General features: G+C 41.9%; 2 protein-coding genes across 2 annotated transcripts; one reads left to right on the plus strand and one right to left on the minus strand.

Moving 5' to 3' along the window:
* The first annotated feature begins 1128 nt into the window (after positions 1–1128).
* On the plus strand, positions 1129–8429 carry nsfl1c (NSFL1 (p97) cofactor (p47)). The gene is made up of 9 exons (XM_080853672.1): positions 1129–1236; positions 2247–2344; positions 2468–2545; positions 2832–2997; positions 4146–4241; positions 4459–4568; positions 6175–6312; positions 6870–7046; positions 7410–8429. Exons 1-9 carry the CDS (start codon positions 1135–1137, stop codon positions 7570–7572), a joined length of 1128 nt encoding a protein of 375 aa, XP_080709798.1. The 5' UTR covers positions 1129–1134; the 3' UTR covers positions 7573–8429.
* A 1026-nt stretch (positions 8430–9455) lies between these two features.
* On the minus strand, positions 9456–12550 carry emp3b (epithelial membrane protein 3b (MAM blood group)). Its single transcript, XM_080853587.1, has 5 exons — positions 12523–12550; positions 10886–10987; positions 10436–10538; positions 9919–10059; positions 9456–9748 (listed from the first exon to the last, which is right to left on the minus strand). The coding sequence occupies exons 2-5, from the start codon at positions 10961–10963 to the stop codon at positions 9573–9575; spliced, it is 498 nt and encodes a 165-aa protein (XP_080709713.1). The 5' UTR covers positions 10964–10987; positions 12523–12550; the 3' UTR covers positions 9456–9572.
* Between the last annotated feature and the right edge of the window lie 2900 nt (positions 12551–15450).

Here is a 15450-nt window from a genome sequence, read left to right on the forward strand (position 1 = left end):
GCAGACTGGAGACTAGTGTGCAGTTGTGCCCTTTGCTAGAGGAAATATAGAAGGGGGTGGACAGGGATATTGACGCGGTTCACTGTTGTGTCCGAGCAGACAGATGGCTTCTAATTAAGTCCTGTAGACCTCTGTGGTCTGTGGTGTGGTTGTGTGGTTGGCTTGTTCTCCTATGTTCTCTAAAAACTCCTTGCAGCTGAGCAGTATCACAAAAGTAAAATTTTAAACATTGATGTGGTGTGTGTGTGTTTGTGTAAGTGTGTATGTGTGTGTGTTGGTGTGAATATATGTACCATGGGATGATGACAGCAAGCCTCTTCTTCTGTTGCCAGCACTTAATTAGCCTTGATGATCAAACAGCCACAAGCACATACAAAAAAAACATCTGGAAAACATCCCCCCCCCCCCCCCCCCCCCCATTAGAATGCTCACTGTATACATTTCTATCTTTGTTTTCGGTCTGTATGCATAGAATAAGTATGATAGACAATTACAAACAAAAAAAATTGCTTCTATGTAGACCAAGATGGGCACATCTTGACTTATTGATGGATCATTCACACTCAGAAGTGTACAATTGTGTGAAAGCAAGCTGGGTAGCGCACCTATTTCAATAAAAAATATCATGGTGGATCAAGCCAACATCATCAGTCTATCTCTCTCTCACACACACACACACACACACACACACACACACACACACACTCACACTGTGCATGCATCATGTCAGCTGAACAGGCTGTGTTGAAACCTTATGTTAAAATCAATCCATCCCGTTCGAAAGCAACATTTATATATGGCTCAAGCCCCTCTCTTCTTAGGCCACGGTTGCCACCTAGTGGAATACCGTTTTCCTATGTAGGCCTTCTTTCGGCTTCTTTTCGTAGCCTGTGTGAAGTATAACTGATATTTAAAACCATGACGCTGGCTTATAGTAACATAGTGTAATGTTGATTGTATATATTAGATAAGGCAATTAAGATAATACAAAGCAATGGAAGGTCAATATTAATCTTTGTAGAACTGTCAAGAAGACATAGGAACAAATAGCACGCTCTCGCATATAGGAACTAATAGTGTGTTTCCCAGTTTCCCTGGATCTAGTCGGAAATTTCTCTGCATTGACATTTCAAAATGGCGGACCAAGATGCGGCGGTGAGAGAATTTGTTGCTGTTACAGATGTGGATGAGGAGAGGGCCAGGTTTTTCTTGGAATCAGCTGGTTGGGATTTACAGGTATGTTAGATCGAAGTCGTTTGTGATGTAGGACAACCGATTTGATAAGGGTGACTGTTTGCCCATTACTCCATGGATAGCTAACGTTAGCCTAGCTCCATCATCGTAGCGGTACTTTCACAGCCGAGGTTAGCTTGCAAGTTAACGTTTGCTTATTAGCTTAGCTTGGCAAATTGTGCAAGTCACTCACTTATCCTAGGCTAAGAAGAATATCTCTAGATGAATTGCCACCCACAAAAGTGGGAAATCCAAGAGATTCAAGTTATCCCTTTAATTGTGTATCAATATTCAAATGCTACACGCATAATCAAAGTGGTGGCAAAGTTTTGCTCTGTGCTTGTTACCTCCAACGTTATCGCTTTGATCGTAAGCTAGCTAACAAGCTATCTTTATGACTGTTGGCCGGCATATTCACCATAGCGCAAAACAGCCAATAAATCCTATCCAGTAGAATAAGTAACACAGCTAATTAGCTATCCAGTATTTGAATATGCAATGGATGGTGCATTTCTTGACATCGTATCGCCTTCGGTGTCACCAGCGTTATTCATCAATCTCTGAATCATGTCATCTCTGTGAAAAAGTGATGGCTAGCTTGCTAGCCAAATTCACTTGTCAGCTAGCTAGCTAGCTAACGTCTGATGATTTTTAACTGTGTTGAAGAAATGATGAGTTTGCCGTATTTAGGTATGATGGCTTGTTTTTAAGCAGATGACTAAATATACTATCCTAGCTTTTGTCTAGTCAAGTTCACTTTAACTGTAACGATGACCCACGGGTTGTAAATGAGAATGATTGTGCCGTTGCAGTAGATTGTTGTGTTATGAAGCTACTATTACTCTGTTACTGATACCATGGCTTTGTCTCTTGGCCTACTAATTAGTAATTAAGAAGGTCGGCTAGCAGGTATATTACTGATGTCTATTTTAATAAGCAGTTGTTGGTACACTGTATGAATTGATTCAGGCACAGCTCGCAAAGGTATTTATGAAAAACTCTTGTTTGATTAGCTTGCCCTGGCTAGCTTTTATGAAGATGGAGCTGAGGATGACATTGTAACCCTGCCTCAACCAGAGAGTGGCTCAGTTTCCCGATCAGCTGGGCCAAGGTAAGCTTCTGGTCTCCCTCTTTTACCCCAGAGCTGTTATATATGGTAGACTTGTTGCTTGAATGATACTCACTGTATGACTGAAGTCTAAAAGTTGGTGCCACATTTTTTTTGTTCATGCAGTGAACAAAACCGTGTGACCTCCTTCAGAGACCTGATGCACGAGGAAGATGATGATAGTGATGAAGAGGAAGGCCAGAGGTGAGTTTACACCTGTCTTGTTTCAAATGAAAATTGGTATGCAAAGAAGCACTCTTCTTTAAGAGAAGCTAAGGTTATTTTAGTAGCCTAAACCATTTCAATTCAAATTGCCAGTGGTTCCCATTTAGAGCTGCAGTTTCAGCAAGATCTGTCTTGTCCTTTTATTGCTGGCAGATGCATTGTGCTCATCACTGGAACCGTTCCAAGATGAACAGCTATGCAGCCTGCTGTGTAGTTGTATAGTAATTTATAAGGGAGTCTCCACTGACCTATTATTCCCTTCCAGATTCTTTGCTGGCGGGTCCGAGCGCAGTGGTCAGCAGATTGTGGGTCCGCCTAAGAAGAAGAGTTCCAATGAGGTGGTGGAGGACCTGTTCCGGGGGGCTAAGGAGCACGGGGCTGTCCCTGTAGACAAGGCAGGGAAGGGGCTTGGAGAATCCAGCGGTGCTAAGGTAGCAGCACCCTTCTGATATGTATGTAATGGTAGCCAGCAGCTTAAAAGTCATGCATTGAGTAAATCTCTACCGGACACGACACCTTAAGAGATAGGCTACCAGCAGACAGTAGCCCTAGGGTTCAAGACTCCTGTCTAGCACGCCCGTCTGCCTCACTTGTCCGAGGTTGCAAGCTCAAATCCGATGTGGGACTGTAAACTGTCCCTCATTCTGTGTTCATTCAGTTGTTCTTCGAGTTGGACTGGACTGCATGTTTTCCATCTCTGCTTGCGCCACTTTGCTTTGTCCACCATGAAGTTATATTTTTCAGTTTTAGTAATACTGTTATTTTCAGTTGTCTTATAGTCCCTCTGTAGTGTGATGTGCTATTTGGATAAGAACAAATGCATTTATGGATTTATGAAATGATTTGTGAATTACTATTTTTGCTTTCGATTGTTTCCCTCAGCAGTGTCATTATAAAAACACACAGGTCTTTTCTTACTGCAGTTTTTCTAAATCTGGTGTATTGTGAATTATTCAGTACCCTTGGCTCAAGCAAAGTTAAACAGTGTGAAGTGCTCCTCACTGCAGATATGCACTGGTGCAGTCAACCCAGGAACTGAATCTGTGTTCATTGTCAAGCGGGACTGCTGAGAGGTCTTTGTCTTAGTTTTATTAGTGTGGAATGCAAAATAGTGGCAGGTATTCAATGAGCAGCTGTTTGTTTTCTGATAAAGGCATGATCTGATGTATCAGGTACTGTGTATTTTTTTTGCTATTTGATTCATTTGCTTTTTAACACTGTATATTGTCTGATGTTTGGTGCTTGATTTCTGTTTGCCCTGATCTGGTTATTTGAGTTTCAAACTCCTATGACTGTGTGTAGCCTTAATGCGGTCAACCTGCATAGAGATGTAACTGCACAATGGCATTGTAGCATTTATGAGAGAAATTTGTGGTGCTACCGGACGCCTGTATAGGTATTAATGCATCCATAGTGATAACATTCATCAGGTAACACAGGCATCTGCATCAAATCTACATGAATCACTTTAATGTAGTAGCCTTGCCATCCGTTCAGTTATTAATATAAAGTGTACATTCAAGGTTAGTTCTAGAGCTTCCCATATTTTTGACCCTCTTTCTGTCGTTCTTCCACCCAGGCTTTTGTTGGTGGGGGCTACCGGTTGGGGGCTGCCCCTGAGGAAGAGTCCGCCTATGTATCAGGAGCGCGGAGATCCGCCAACAGCACACAGAATGTGAGTGGTTACCCATGGATGCACTAACATCTCAGACTCCATATTACAGTTTAAGTGAACAAATACCCTATGCTACTGAAATTCAGCAAATATTAGAACCATTGAAATGAAGAAGATGATGCCTGATTACCTGTTAGTTTCTTGCCCTGAAAAAAGCATATCCCGTTAACCCCCCCCCCCCCCCCCCCCCACACACACACACATCTCTGTGTTCCAGGTGAATGTTGTGCTGAAGCTGTGGAAAACTGGTTTTAGTCTGGATGAAGGGGAACTGAGAAACTACAGTGATCCTGGAAATGCCCTTTTCCTGGAGGCCATCCGCAGAGGGTAGGTGTTCAGACACGAGGGTGGGTAGAGGGTAGAGGTACACACAGGAGGGTGGGCAGAGGATAGAGGTACACACAGGAGGGTGGGCAGATGGGCAGAGGGTAAGAGTACACACAGGAGGGTGGGCAGAGGGTAAGAGTACACACAGGAGGGTGGGCAGAGGGTAGGTGTTCACACAGGAGGGTGGGTAGAGGGTAGAGGTACACACAGGAGGGTGGGTAGAGGGTAAGAGTACACACAGGAGGGTGGGCAGAGGGTAGAGGTACACACAGGAGGGTGGGTAGAGGGTAGAGGTACACACAGGAGGGTGGGCAGAGGGTAAGAGTACACACAGGAGGGTGGGTAGAGGGTAGGTGTTCACACAGGAGGGTGGTTAGAGGGTAGGTGTTCACACAGGAGGGTGGTTAGAGGGTAGGTGTTCACACAGGAGGGTGGGTAGAGGGTAGGGGTACACACAAGAGGGTGGGTAGAGGGTAGGTGTTCACACAGGACGGTGGGTAGAGGGTAGGTGTTCACACAGGAGGGTGGTTAGAGGGTAAGGCCGAATCTCGATTCTTCCCCTTGCCCCTTTTGCTTTGTCTTTGTCTTTGTCTTAACCCTAGCACTTGCAAGTGTAAGGGCCAAGGGCTGAAAACTTTCCCCTATGAAATGAGACGCCACTCGGTTTCGGGTACGTCACTTGGCGTCCCTGGATAATACAGGATGGTACATGTAAAGCACAGGTCGATGTCTTCAAACAAGTGCTGTCATTCACAGATATCAAACGGAATTCGGAATTATCTGTATACATGCGTGACTGTATGAGCTATGAAACTAGCGATTTAAAAAAAGTTTCAATTATGGTTGCAAATATTTACGACTGTATTGAGCACAAAACTAGACTGTCGTAATTGTGTTGTGGACGGTACATGTAAAGCACGGATCGATGTCTCCAAAGCAAGTGCTGTCATTCACAGATATCAAACGTAATTCGTGGATAATAAAGTTATCTGTACACATGCATGGAGTCAGGCTAGTCCTAGCAAGCTACCATATAACCCAATGAAGTGGTGGCATACGCGCTAGCTGTTACCTAAAACTACCGTTTGAAAGCTTCAGTTAAGACCTACAATACTATGCATCGTTCGTGTCGTTCATTTCAGATCAAACCGAGTCATTATAAACATATCAAAAGTTGTGTAGATAGCTTTATTCATGTAAAATATTCCTCGCTTCAAGCAGCCTTTTTTTTTTTTACATTCCCGAGCTGGGTTCGCTGTGTGCTCTGGGATAGCCCTTGGAGGAGCAAGTGAGCTCAACGATAATCTTAAAAACAAGGGCCATACACCCCTCAACCTTACCCCTTAATCTTGATCAAATTGGGTATTGAGACACCACTAGCTCTCACATGAATGCGCAACTTCGAGGGTAAGGGGTAAGATAAGGGGTAAGGGGAAGTATTGAGATTGGGCCTTAGTGTTCACACAGGAGGGTGGGCAGAGGGTAGGGGTTCACACAGGACGGTGGGTAGAGGGAATAGATTTAGCTGTTGTTGGAGAGGCTTTCCCCCTATTTTTTTTTTATATATATTTAAATTTAAGTTGTTTTGTGTTCCTTCCTCATTCAGGGAGATTCCTCTGGAGCTGAGGCAGCGTTCTCGAGGTGGGCAGGTGAACCTGGACATGGAGGACCACCGGGACGAGGATTTCTCCAAACCCAAGATGGCTTTCAGGGCCTTCACTGGGGAAGGTCAGAAACTGGGCAGGTGAGTGAACGCTCTCATCTGTTGGGATAATTGATTATGCAATTCTAATGTAGGCAGTCAGTGTAGGGGTGACAAATAGGGGTGGGGGAAAAATCGATTATTCGATTTTTCTCGATTCTCTCTAAAACGATTGTCTCTCTTTTTTGTGACTCTAAACATGATAACCACAATGTTCGAAACTGAGCGCTTTGTCAATTTCTGTCTATTTCCACTGTTACCATAGCAATAGCTGTGCAGCGAGCAAGTCAAAACAAAGAATCAAGTATTTTTTAGCCTTATTTGAGCGGTGACTCTAGTAGAAGTCACTCACAGCACCTCTACATCAAAACACAGTTCAGCATGAGCTTGCATTGCAATAGTATGTCCACAAGGGGGCATAGGGTTGATACAGGTGGTTTTGTGTTATGTTTGTCTGTCTTTGTTATATCAGGATACCCTACCTCACCTGTGGTGACTCAGTTGCTGTTGAGTTTGGCTCTTACGCCACCTTCTTTATCCCATCTCCCCTGTTTCACGTGTGTTCCTCTCTCTCTGTTTCTCCGTCGGTCCGTCTGTAGCGCGACCCCTGAGGTGGTGTCCACTGAGGGGATGGGAGGCGTCCAACTGGAACAGGCTGCTAATGAGGCTCAGGCTAGCGCCTCCATCACCGTTGACAGCAGCCAACCAGTAACCAACATCCAGATCAGGCTTGCAGATGGTGGCAGGCTAGTGCAGAAATTCAACCACACTCACAGGTGAGGGCATCAAACAGACAGTCCATCCAAAGATTATTGGCTGAAGTGCATGTTTGGATGTGTTTGTGTAGTGTAAGAATGGTACTCTTCCGGATAGAACAAGTGTATTTAAATGTATTATATTGCAGTCCAGTGTGGAATCAAAGATTGATAAATGAAAATTGATTATTTGATCCTAAACACTGTGATGCTGATAAGAGGAAATGGGCATAAATCCCTGAAATAATCATCTATGCCTTTTTTTAATTATGTTATTTTTGTACAGTAATTTGCAGTTAAATGGCGACGTGCATAACCCCTAATTAATATATTAACCATAACGACATTAAACCTCTTCCTTGAATTTGTGTCCTGCTCTCCCAGGGTGTCAGATATCCGTCAGTTTGTGGCCAGCGCCCGCCCTGCGATGGCCGCCACAGAGTTTGTCCTCATGACCACCTTCCCCAACAAGGAGCTGGCGGATGAAGGCCAGACGCTCAAAGATGCTAACCTGCTGAACGCGGTCATTGTTCAGCGGCTAAAGTGACAGCGTCCCCTTGTGGCCTGGCCCAATCACAGCATTCTGAGCTCCCCGCCTGCAGGGGAATCACTTGGACTTGTGGACTTCTAATTGCTTTTTTTTTTTTTCTTCTTCTGTTCTTGGAGGGCATTGAAGAAGACGTTAAGAGTATGGTAAAGCTGAGGCAGAGGAGGAGTCTGCAGTATCCTGGGTGGAGTGATGGTTGTAGATGGAAAGGAAAAGAAACTTGAATGGTTGTGGTGGGTTTGGACGTAATCGGTGAACACATGATTTGAATAAAGAGATTTCTTGAAGAGTTTGACAGGTATTACCTCAATGATTGTTAGTCATCTAATGCTGCCTCCTTCTCTCCAGATTGAACCTCCTTACTCAACCTCTCCCTCCCCCCCCCCCCCCCCCCCCCCCCCACACACACCACCTTCTCATTGCTTCTCATTCCTTCTTTTGCCAGTAGCCTTACTTTAAAGTTCCCAGTTTAAGGACACTAACCTCCTCTGTCTTTGTCACCCCAAAATCATTGTGGACTCCTGAAGAAGGAAAAAAAAGGGTTGAAATATTTGTTTTTATATATATAATTTGTTTTGTCTGGGTGAGGGTTATATTTGCTAAAGCTACCAAAAGGTTAGCTTTTTATATGATGTCACACCATATTGTTAATTCTGTTGCCTAACGACCATTCTATTACAAACTTAAACAATGACCTTATGATGGCGACTTCAGCTGTCAAACGTAGATGTTACTGTCACTAGAAAAGATGTGGCAGCCATCCTATACTCTATGCAGCGACCCGCAGTAGAACTGGTGCACTGAGTGGGTGTGTGGATCTTTGGAAACTTGTGATTAAAATCCTTTGTCTGGTGTTAGAGGAAGCCTGGTTTCTCTTGTGTTGTTTCTCTTGTTTCTCATAATTGATGTTTATCGCTAGAAAATCTGACATCAGGATTCTCTTTATTTTGTCATTATATTTGGAGGGAATACATTCAAACACTCTGACTAGTGCAGTCACTCCAAAGGTTAGAGCTAAATAATGGTGATTGTATCCCTGTCAGGTATGTAATCAACCAACTGGGTGAGCATGATGTCCCTGTAGATACCTGGAGTGCCGCTTAGGTGGAATGGATATTTGAAGTTCAAGGAGGCCAAGCACCAAACCTCATTTCTTAATTTGGCTTCTTTTGACTGCAGAAATTAGGAGTTTGCGAATTAGGGGATCTGTATTCCATCAATTGGAAGGCTCAGGGATTTCTGAGAAATAAATGTAATTTAACAACATGCCTCTCTACAGTCTGCAGGTGAACTGACCTTTATTCAAATGATTAGTTAGCCTACTGTTAAAATGAGGTTTACATTTCTGCTGACATTATCATGGACTCCCTGGCACGTGCTGGGTATGTGGTTACTGATACAGAGAAAGAGCTCTGGAATGTTTACTTACCAACTCTTGGCCCTTCACATTTCTTGAGAGTGAAACCATGCATCAAAACCATCAGAATTATGGCAAATTGTAATATAACTTAATTTTGTACAGTTTTGTAAGTCAATTTTGGACAGAAGCGCCTGGCAAATTACCATAAACATAGAAATGATAATATTTGAAAATGACAGTTATCATTTGATTGATTTATTTAGGCAAAAATACAGCATTCCTGGTACTTCCTAAATATAAAAACTTTCATGCATAGGAAAAAGCAGTAAAAGCCTTAATTTCTCTAATAAGGTACATACTTTTGGCATTGATATTAAACTGATGACAATTTACCTACTGACAAAATGGAAAACCATATTGAAAAAGATAATTGATCATGTAACATGCATGGAGCCAAAGGGTGTTTATTACCACGTTTTCTACCATGAATATTGTTTCGCCACTGTTCCATTACCACGCTATTACCAAGCTACCACACAGAACGGCATTTGAGATTAATGAGAAACTGCCCGTGTCTTCATGATATCAACATCAAGTCAGTATATAATGACAGCAGCATCCTACAGTCACCCTTATAGTTCTACTCTTTCTTGCGCAGATGAATGTACATAACGCCACTGCACAGTAAGAGAGGCACGCACACCCATGCCAAGATGAAGCAGTAACCAAAGTGTCCAGAGCTCAACTCTCGGGCATCCTGAAGGACCTCTTTGTTGTGCAGTGTGTAAATGAGGGTTGCCGTGAACGCAGTGAGACCTGAGGGCACAAGAAAGTCACAAGAATGAGAATTCACCCTCATCATGCTTTAGCCTGCCTGAGCACAATGCCAACTGCCCAGAGTCACAGGAAGTCTACTATGAAAACATGTTGGGAAGTAACTGTGGTGCTGTTGTGTTTGAGTGTGTCAGCCCCTTAGGGGACCTTACCAGAGAACACTTGGCAGAGGCCAGTGACATAGAAGAGCCCCCCTTTTGACATGGTGAAGAGCTGCCCGAGGAAAATCAGGAAGGATACTGACGAGAACACCACAGAGAGGACCATTAGGACCTGGACAGCCTGCAACCACTCTGAATACAAGGAAGGCAAGTATGGTTATTGGTCTTGTCAAAACAGACATTTGCCAGAGGCACATTTGGTGGACAAAAAGCTCCCTCCATGCTTGCAACAATGATGTCATTGTTTTTTTTCTGGCCCTGAAGCAAAAATTATTGTCCAACAATCCACTTTTATTGTTCATTATCATTTTTTACCAGGAAGCTGTTTTATTGACAATATATACCAATATAGAATTAATCTCAACTATATGTTAGAAGTAATGATAAGGTAGTAATGTGGTAATAATGCAGAGATAAGATTCTCTGAAATGACAGATATGACACCCACTATCAAGTGTAAGATTGGAATTGTAAATAGATGCATAGATAAAAGATGTCATGTATTTACCATTCTCTCTTGATGAGGCACAAAACCAGGCCTCTGTTTCATTGTCAAATCTGCAGTTGTACCACAGGTCGGAACTCTCCCATCCTTCCCAAACCCACCAAGACTGAGGGAGAGAGAGCAACAAAGAATGAATGGTAAAGAAGTCAATACAATTTAAAAAGAAAAACCTGTCAAATGTTCACAAAATGATGTGTATCTGGAAAGATCACCACTTATTAGGTAGGTTTTGGTAATGTCTTGTCAACTCAACTATACTCAATGACTTAACCAGTCATTTTTGTACCTTTGAGTAAGGTGAACTTGTCGAAAAGCATTTGTAAAGGTGGCTTGCCACCTTCTGACGTAAATCATTCTGCTTATGCTGAGGTTAGGGCATGAGGCGGAAAGAAGAGGTGATTCAAATAAACAGTTATGTAATGCTGCTTCAACTTAGAACTAAGTCTAACTCACCTTTTCCATAGTAGCAATGAAGAGGACGGCAAGCGTTATGAGATGAAGCAGGGTCACAAACATCAACAGGTATGCCATTTTAGGTGGAGGACCCCAGAAGACCTATGCAAACACATTTAATTTCGTTTCGTCATTTAGCAGATGCTATTATCCAATCAACTTACAAGGATGTATACAAATTTTACACTGATGGCACACTGCACATGAGGAGCAATTAGGGGTTCAGTGTCTTGCTCAAGGACACTTCGACAGGGAATCAAACCAGCAACCTTCTGTTTACTTAACAACTTCTCTACCTCCTGTATCACTGTCGCCTCCATACAACTGTATCCAAACAATTCTTGCAGAGTACCTCTCATTTTATAGAGAGATAAAAAAAAGTTAAAAAGAGCAAAAATGGTTAAAGTATACAGCATAAGAAAGTGTCAGGACTTTGGGCGGCGATTGCCGTAATTTGGCACATTGACGGCATCTAGTGGCCAAAAGGACATTTTACTTTATGTTTGTGTTCACATGTGCCTTTGTTTCTCGTTGTGTGCCCTCACCTGTTTCTCGTTGTGTGCCCTCACCTGTGTCCCATTATGTGCCCTGTGTTACATTGTCACAATTAGCCAGGAGTTAAATACCTGGCTAGTTTCCCTGCTCTTTCTCTGGTCGTTGGATTGTTTTTTGTCCCCATGTGTTTTTGGTCGTGCTCTCAAACACGTAGTCTTGTTGCAGCTCTCAAGCTGCTTCTTGTCTTTGTGACATTGTCTACATTTAGTATATTATTTAGTTGATGCTTTTTGCCCTTTTTGCTGTTCTTTTGTGTTTTTGGAGTTTCTCCGGTGGAAGTATCTTTTGTGTTTTTGAAAATAAAAAGAAACTAAACTCCAAACGACATCCTGCAACTGGGTCCTGTCTGTAGCCCACTGGGTTAAGTGCTGGTTCCCCAAACCCAGCATCTCGGGTTCAATCCCCGAGAAGAACCCTGACAGAAAGAGCCATCATTTGGCCTGGGATGGACATGCTCAGAAAACACTGCCCTAGTGTTAAACTCAAGATTGGCTCTTGAGCCTCAGGAACTCACAAAGCCTTGGAGGAAAGAGTTAAAACGTAATTATTTGGTAATTACTTACAGTATGACTTCAATAATCCTCTGCCCTGAAGGAAAAGGAGTGACTGCATTGTTTGTATTTGAGAAAAACAGTTTGGGTTTTGTGCAGTTAGGTCTGAGACGCACAGCTTTGTTTATTTCATTAGGTCATGAGTGTCCTCATCAATTCAAATCACGCAATGACATACAACAGTTCCTGTCAATGAGCAGCAATTCCAAAAAGCAACTTTAAAATAGATTTTTTTTTTTGCTAAATCAAGATGGAATTTGATATTTATCCTTGTCCTTGTGAAGTTTAGATGTTGTCAACTATTTGAAACGATGGTTTGTGTTTATGAATGTAGACTAAGAGTAGTCAGTCATAACAGTATTCTGGCTCATCACTTCAGGAGCTCTTCATTCTTTAAAATTAATTCTTAGAATTCTGAACAAAAGCATTATCGGCAATCCACATAATCACATAACTGATAACATGACAAGAAGGAGCTAAAAATAATGTGAAGCACAGCATAGTTTTTTGTTCAGTCATACTGTTACTTACTTGCAATGCTGGTCTGGTGTATACAAATCCCAACCGCAGTGCCAAACAGCTTCCTACCCAGAAACGCTGTCCTCTCCTTCTCTTGCTTTGGCCACACCCCTCATATTCCCTGCTAGCCCTCTATTTCCAAGTGTTCAGTGGAAGGTGGGGTGGAATGCTGTGTGTTTTTTAAGGAAAGTCTGAGGAAAATCTAAACCTCCATTTCCTGTCAGTGGAACAGAGCGCCCATTGCTCCCCAGCACACTCCCTCCTCTCGGATCTCACCACCACCTCAAACAAGACCCACCCAAAACCCTGAAACACGGCACATGAAGTTTACTCCACTGCGCTGTAAATACGATTCTTTCACTCTGCTCCTCCTCAAAACACTCCTGCTGTCGACACTTTGTGATGTTTCATCCACTTCATCCAGGTCATGTATGGATTGTGGAACATGGGGATGAAGAGAAGTTGTGATACAGATTTTCCATCTTTAAAACTGTCAGAAAACAAAAAAACTAAAACACAACACACACAGCATGTCAATTTAGTGAAAATTGGACAAAATTACAGGATAGGCGCAGTGGAAGACTGGGGCAGAGGTTCTCTACTAGCGCAAGTTACGAGAAGAGTCAGATGATCCTGTTAGATTAGATAATTAGATTGGAGGAAACAGTAAACAGTTACACTTATACATCAGAGGATAGACAGACCAAGAATATCTTAATCTTATTATCAGTCATACTTGTTGTGGTGTGGGTACCTCGTAGCAGAGGCATTTTTTGTATTCACTTTTTGGCAATTGCACTTGCCATTTCTAATATAAAATCAATGATGCTAATATACTGATATTAAATAAATTGCATGTAAATGGCTCTACTCAAGCTGGGATGCTATGTTTATGCTGCATTCAAGCTTTCTTCTCCTTTATGCAAGGCATTTTCAGCTTTGGAATAATAAATTGTGAGTAAAATGTTTACTCATTACCATTTCAAATCCGTTTTTCTCCACAGTGTCTATGGTTATATTAATGATCCAAGTAATGAGCAGATGAGCTTCCTTAAAAGACTATTCACTTCATTAGAACAAAAGATTAATCACCGGATGATTCCTTTCAGATGTTGCGAGCTAGAATTGATATGGCTGTTGACAAACCAAGATGACTACATTTTGTATTGATATACCACAGATATATTTTGTATAATTATATAAGTCTGTTTTCAGTCAGCAATGCTGTGTTATAATGTACTGTAACTTGAAGATGCATGCACAGTAGAACAGGGTAGAATGACAAGTTGAGTGGATCCAGAGAGTTGAGACAAAGCTATATGTTTGAATGAGACTCTACAAAGGCTTATTTGGTCATTTGATACTATTTTACAGCCTTTCTTTACTGCTTTACAGGGAACGTAACAAATCTGTTTTGAGAAGTACTGTATCATGCAAATTACTGTATGTCACTTTTGCATCAGTTTTTGTTGAACAGCTCTTGTCACCTATTGTCCTTTACACAAAATCAGACAAGACAGTGAGACATCCTTATTTTACTGGCAATGTGTCTTAAACAAGCAACGTGCTCAGCACACTGTTCTTAGTATTTTCTGTATTTTTTAAATGCAAAAATGCTACACTACACTTTTTTTGACACAAATGGCATAACCATTTTCTATAAGGCTCGTCAAATACAAATGACAAAATGCTCTGTATTTCAAATCAGAAATAGGTGGAGAGTGGGTAAGATGAGCCAGTGGGTAAGTTGGTCCACCACCTGTATCTAGGTAGACACAGTTTTTGTCATGTGACCCTAAATTTAGTCTCATTTTCATCTTGCTGTGGAAGAAGGAACCATGTGGGTGAACTGGTAAACATATTTTCCTCACATTTTCTGTGTCTGTCAACGTTTTTTTTTGGCATATTAGGTGTTATCAGTCATGTTAGTCAATCATAAGTAATTGTTCTCAGTTTAAAAAGTTGATGAACTGGCAATGTGTTAAGAATGTGTAGCTCTGGGTTGCTAGAGTAAGCACTTTTCCCAAAATGGTGACTCTGGGACTTCCGTCTCCATAGTGTGACCTGGAACCCTTCCGGGCACCGCTGGCTTGTTCCCAGCAGCATGGGCGCCAACCAACACTACCAACCAACGCGGGCAGCAGCTGTGCAAAAGAGTCAAGGAATAGCAGAGGCAGGCGTCACGGAGCCCAGCAGCAGTCTGTGGGCAGCACCCGCTGTCACCTTGGTGAAATTGGCATTAAATTCATTTTTCATGTCCTAAATATACCCTTTTAAATTAAGCCTAGACCTGGTTTATTTATTATGTGTTTGTAACCTTGTAGTATTTATAAAATGAAATAAGACCAGAGTTTAATTGTCACATTTTTATGACTACTTTGGTCATTTTTTCATGTTCAATAACAGAGCAGACAGAGGTCACATCCACAATTGCCCTCAAACGATCTCCATATTCTTTCAAAACATTCAGAATTACAAGATAAAATGCAACAAATTACCAAGTTTATCAAATACTGTAAATATATTTCTATATATCCCAAGCAAACTAAAAGAGTGAATGACTTGAGTGACACCTACTGGATGTAATTGTTACTGCACTAAGAGCAACTTACAAGTTGACAAGGCAATGAGCATACGGAACAAACAGAAACCTTTACTTTACTGACCTTACATACACACATGTACTGTACTATGCCACAAAAAGAAGCTACACAGTTACAAAGGTTAGTTCGAAACTAAACTGTTCTCTCAAATGGCTCAATTCATGGGCATCAGATTTGTTTGAAAAGTGCTTGGAACATAGGCATGGACGTGCAGATTTTACATGACCTTATCCGCCTCTGCTATTACGATGATGAGCGTAGCCCAAATAAATACTAAATGCACCACATTTCAAAGGCTATTTGGATTGTGTAACAATAAGTTATAATCTTGTGTGAG

The sequence above is a fragment of the Sprattus sprattus genome, assembly GCF_963457725.1.
Source record: "Sprattus sprattus genome assembly, chromosome: 16".
NCBI lineage: Eukaryota > Metazoa > Chordata > Actinopteri > Clupeiformes > Clupeidae > Sprattus > Sprattus sprattus.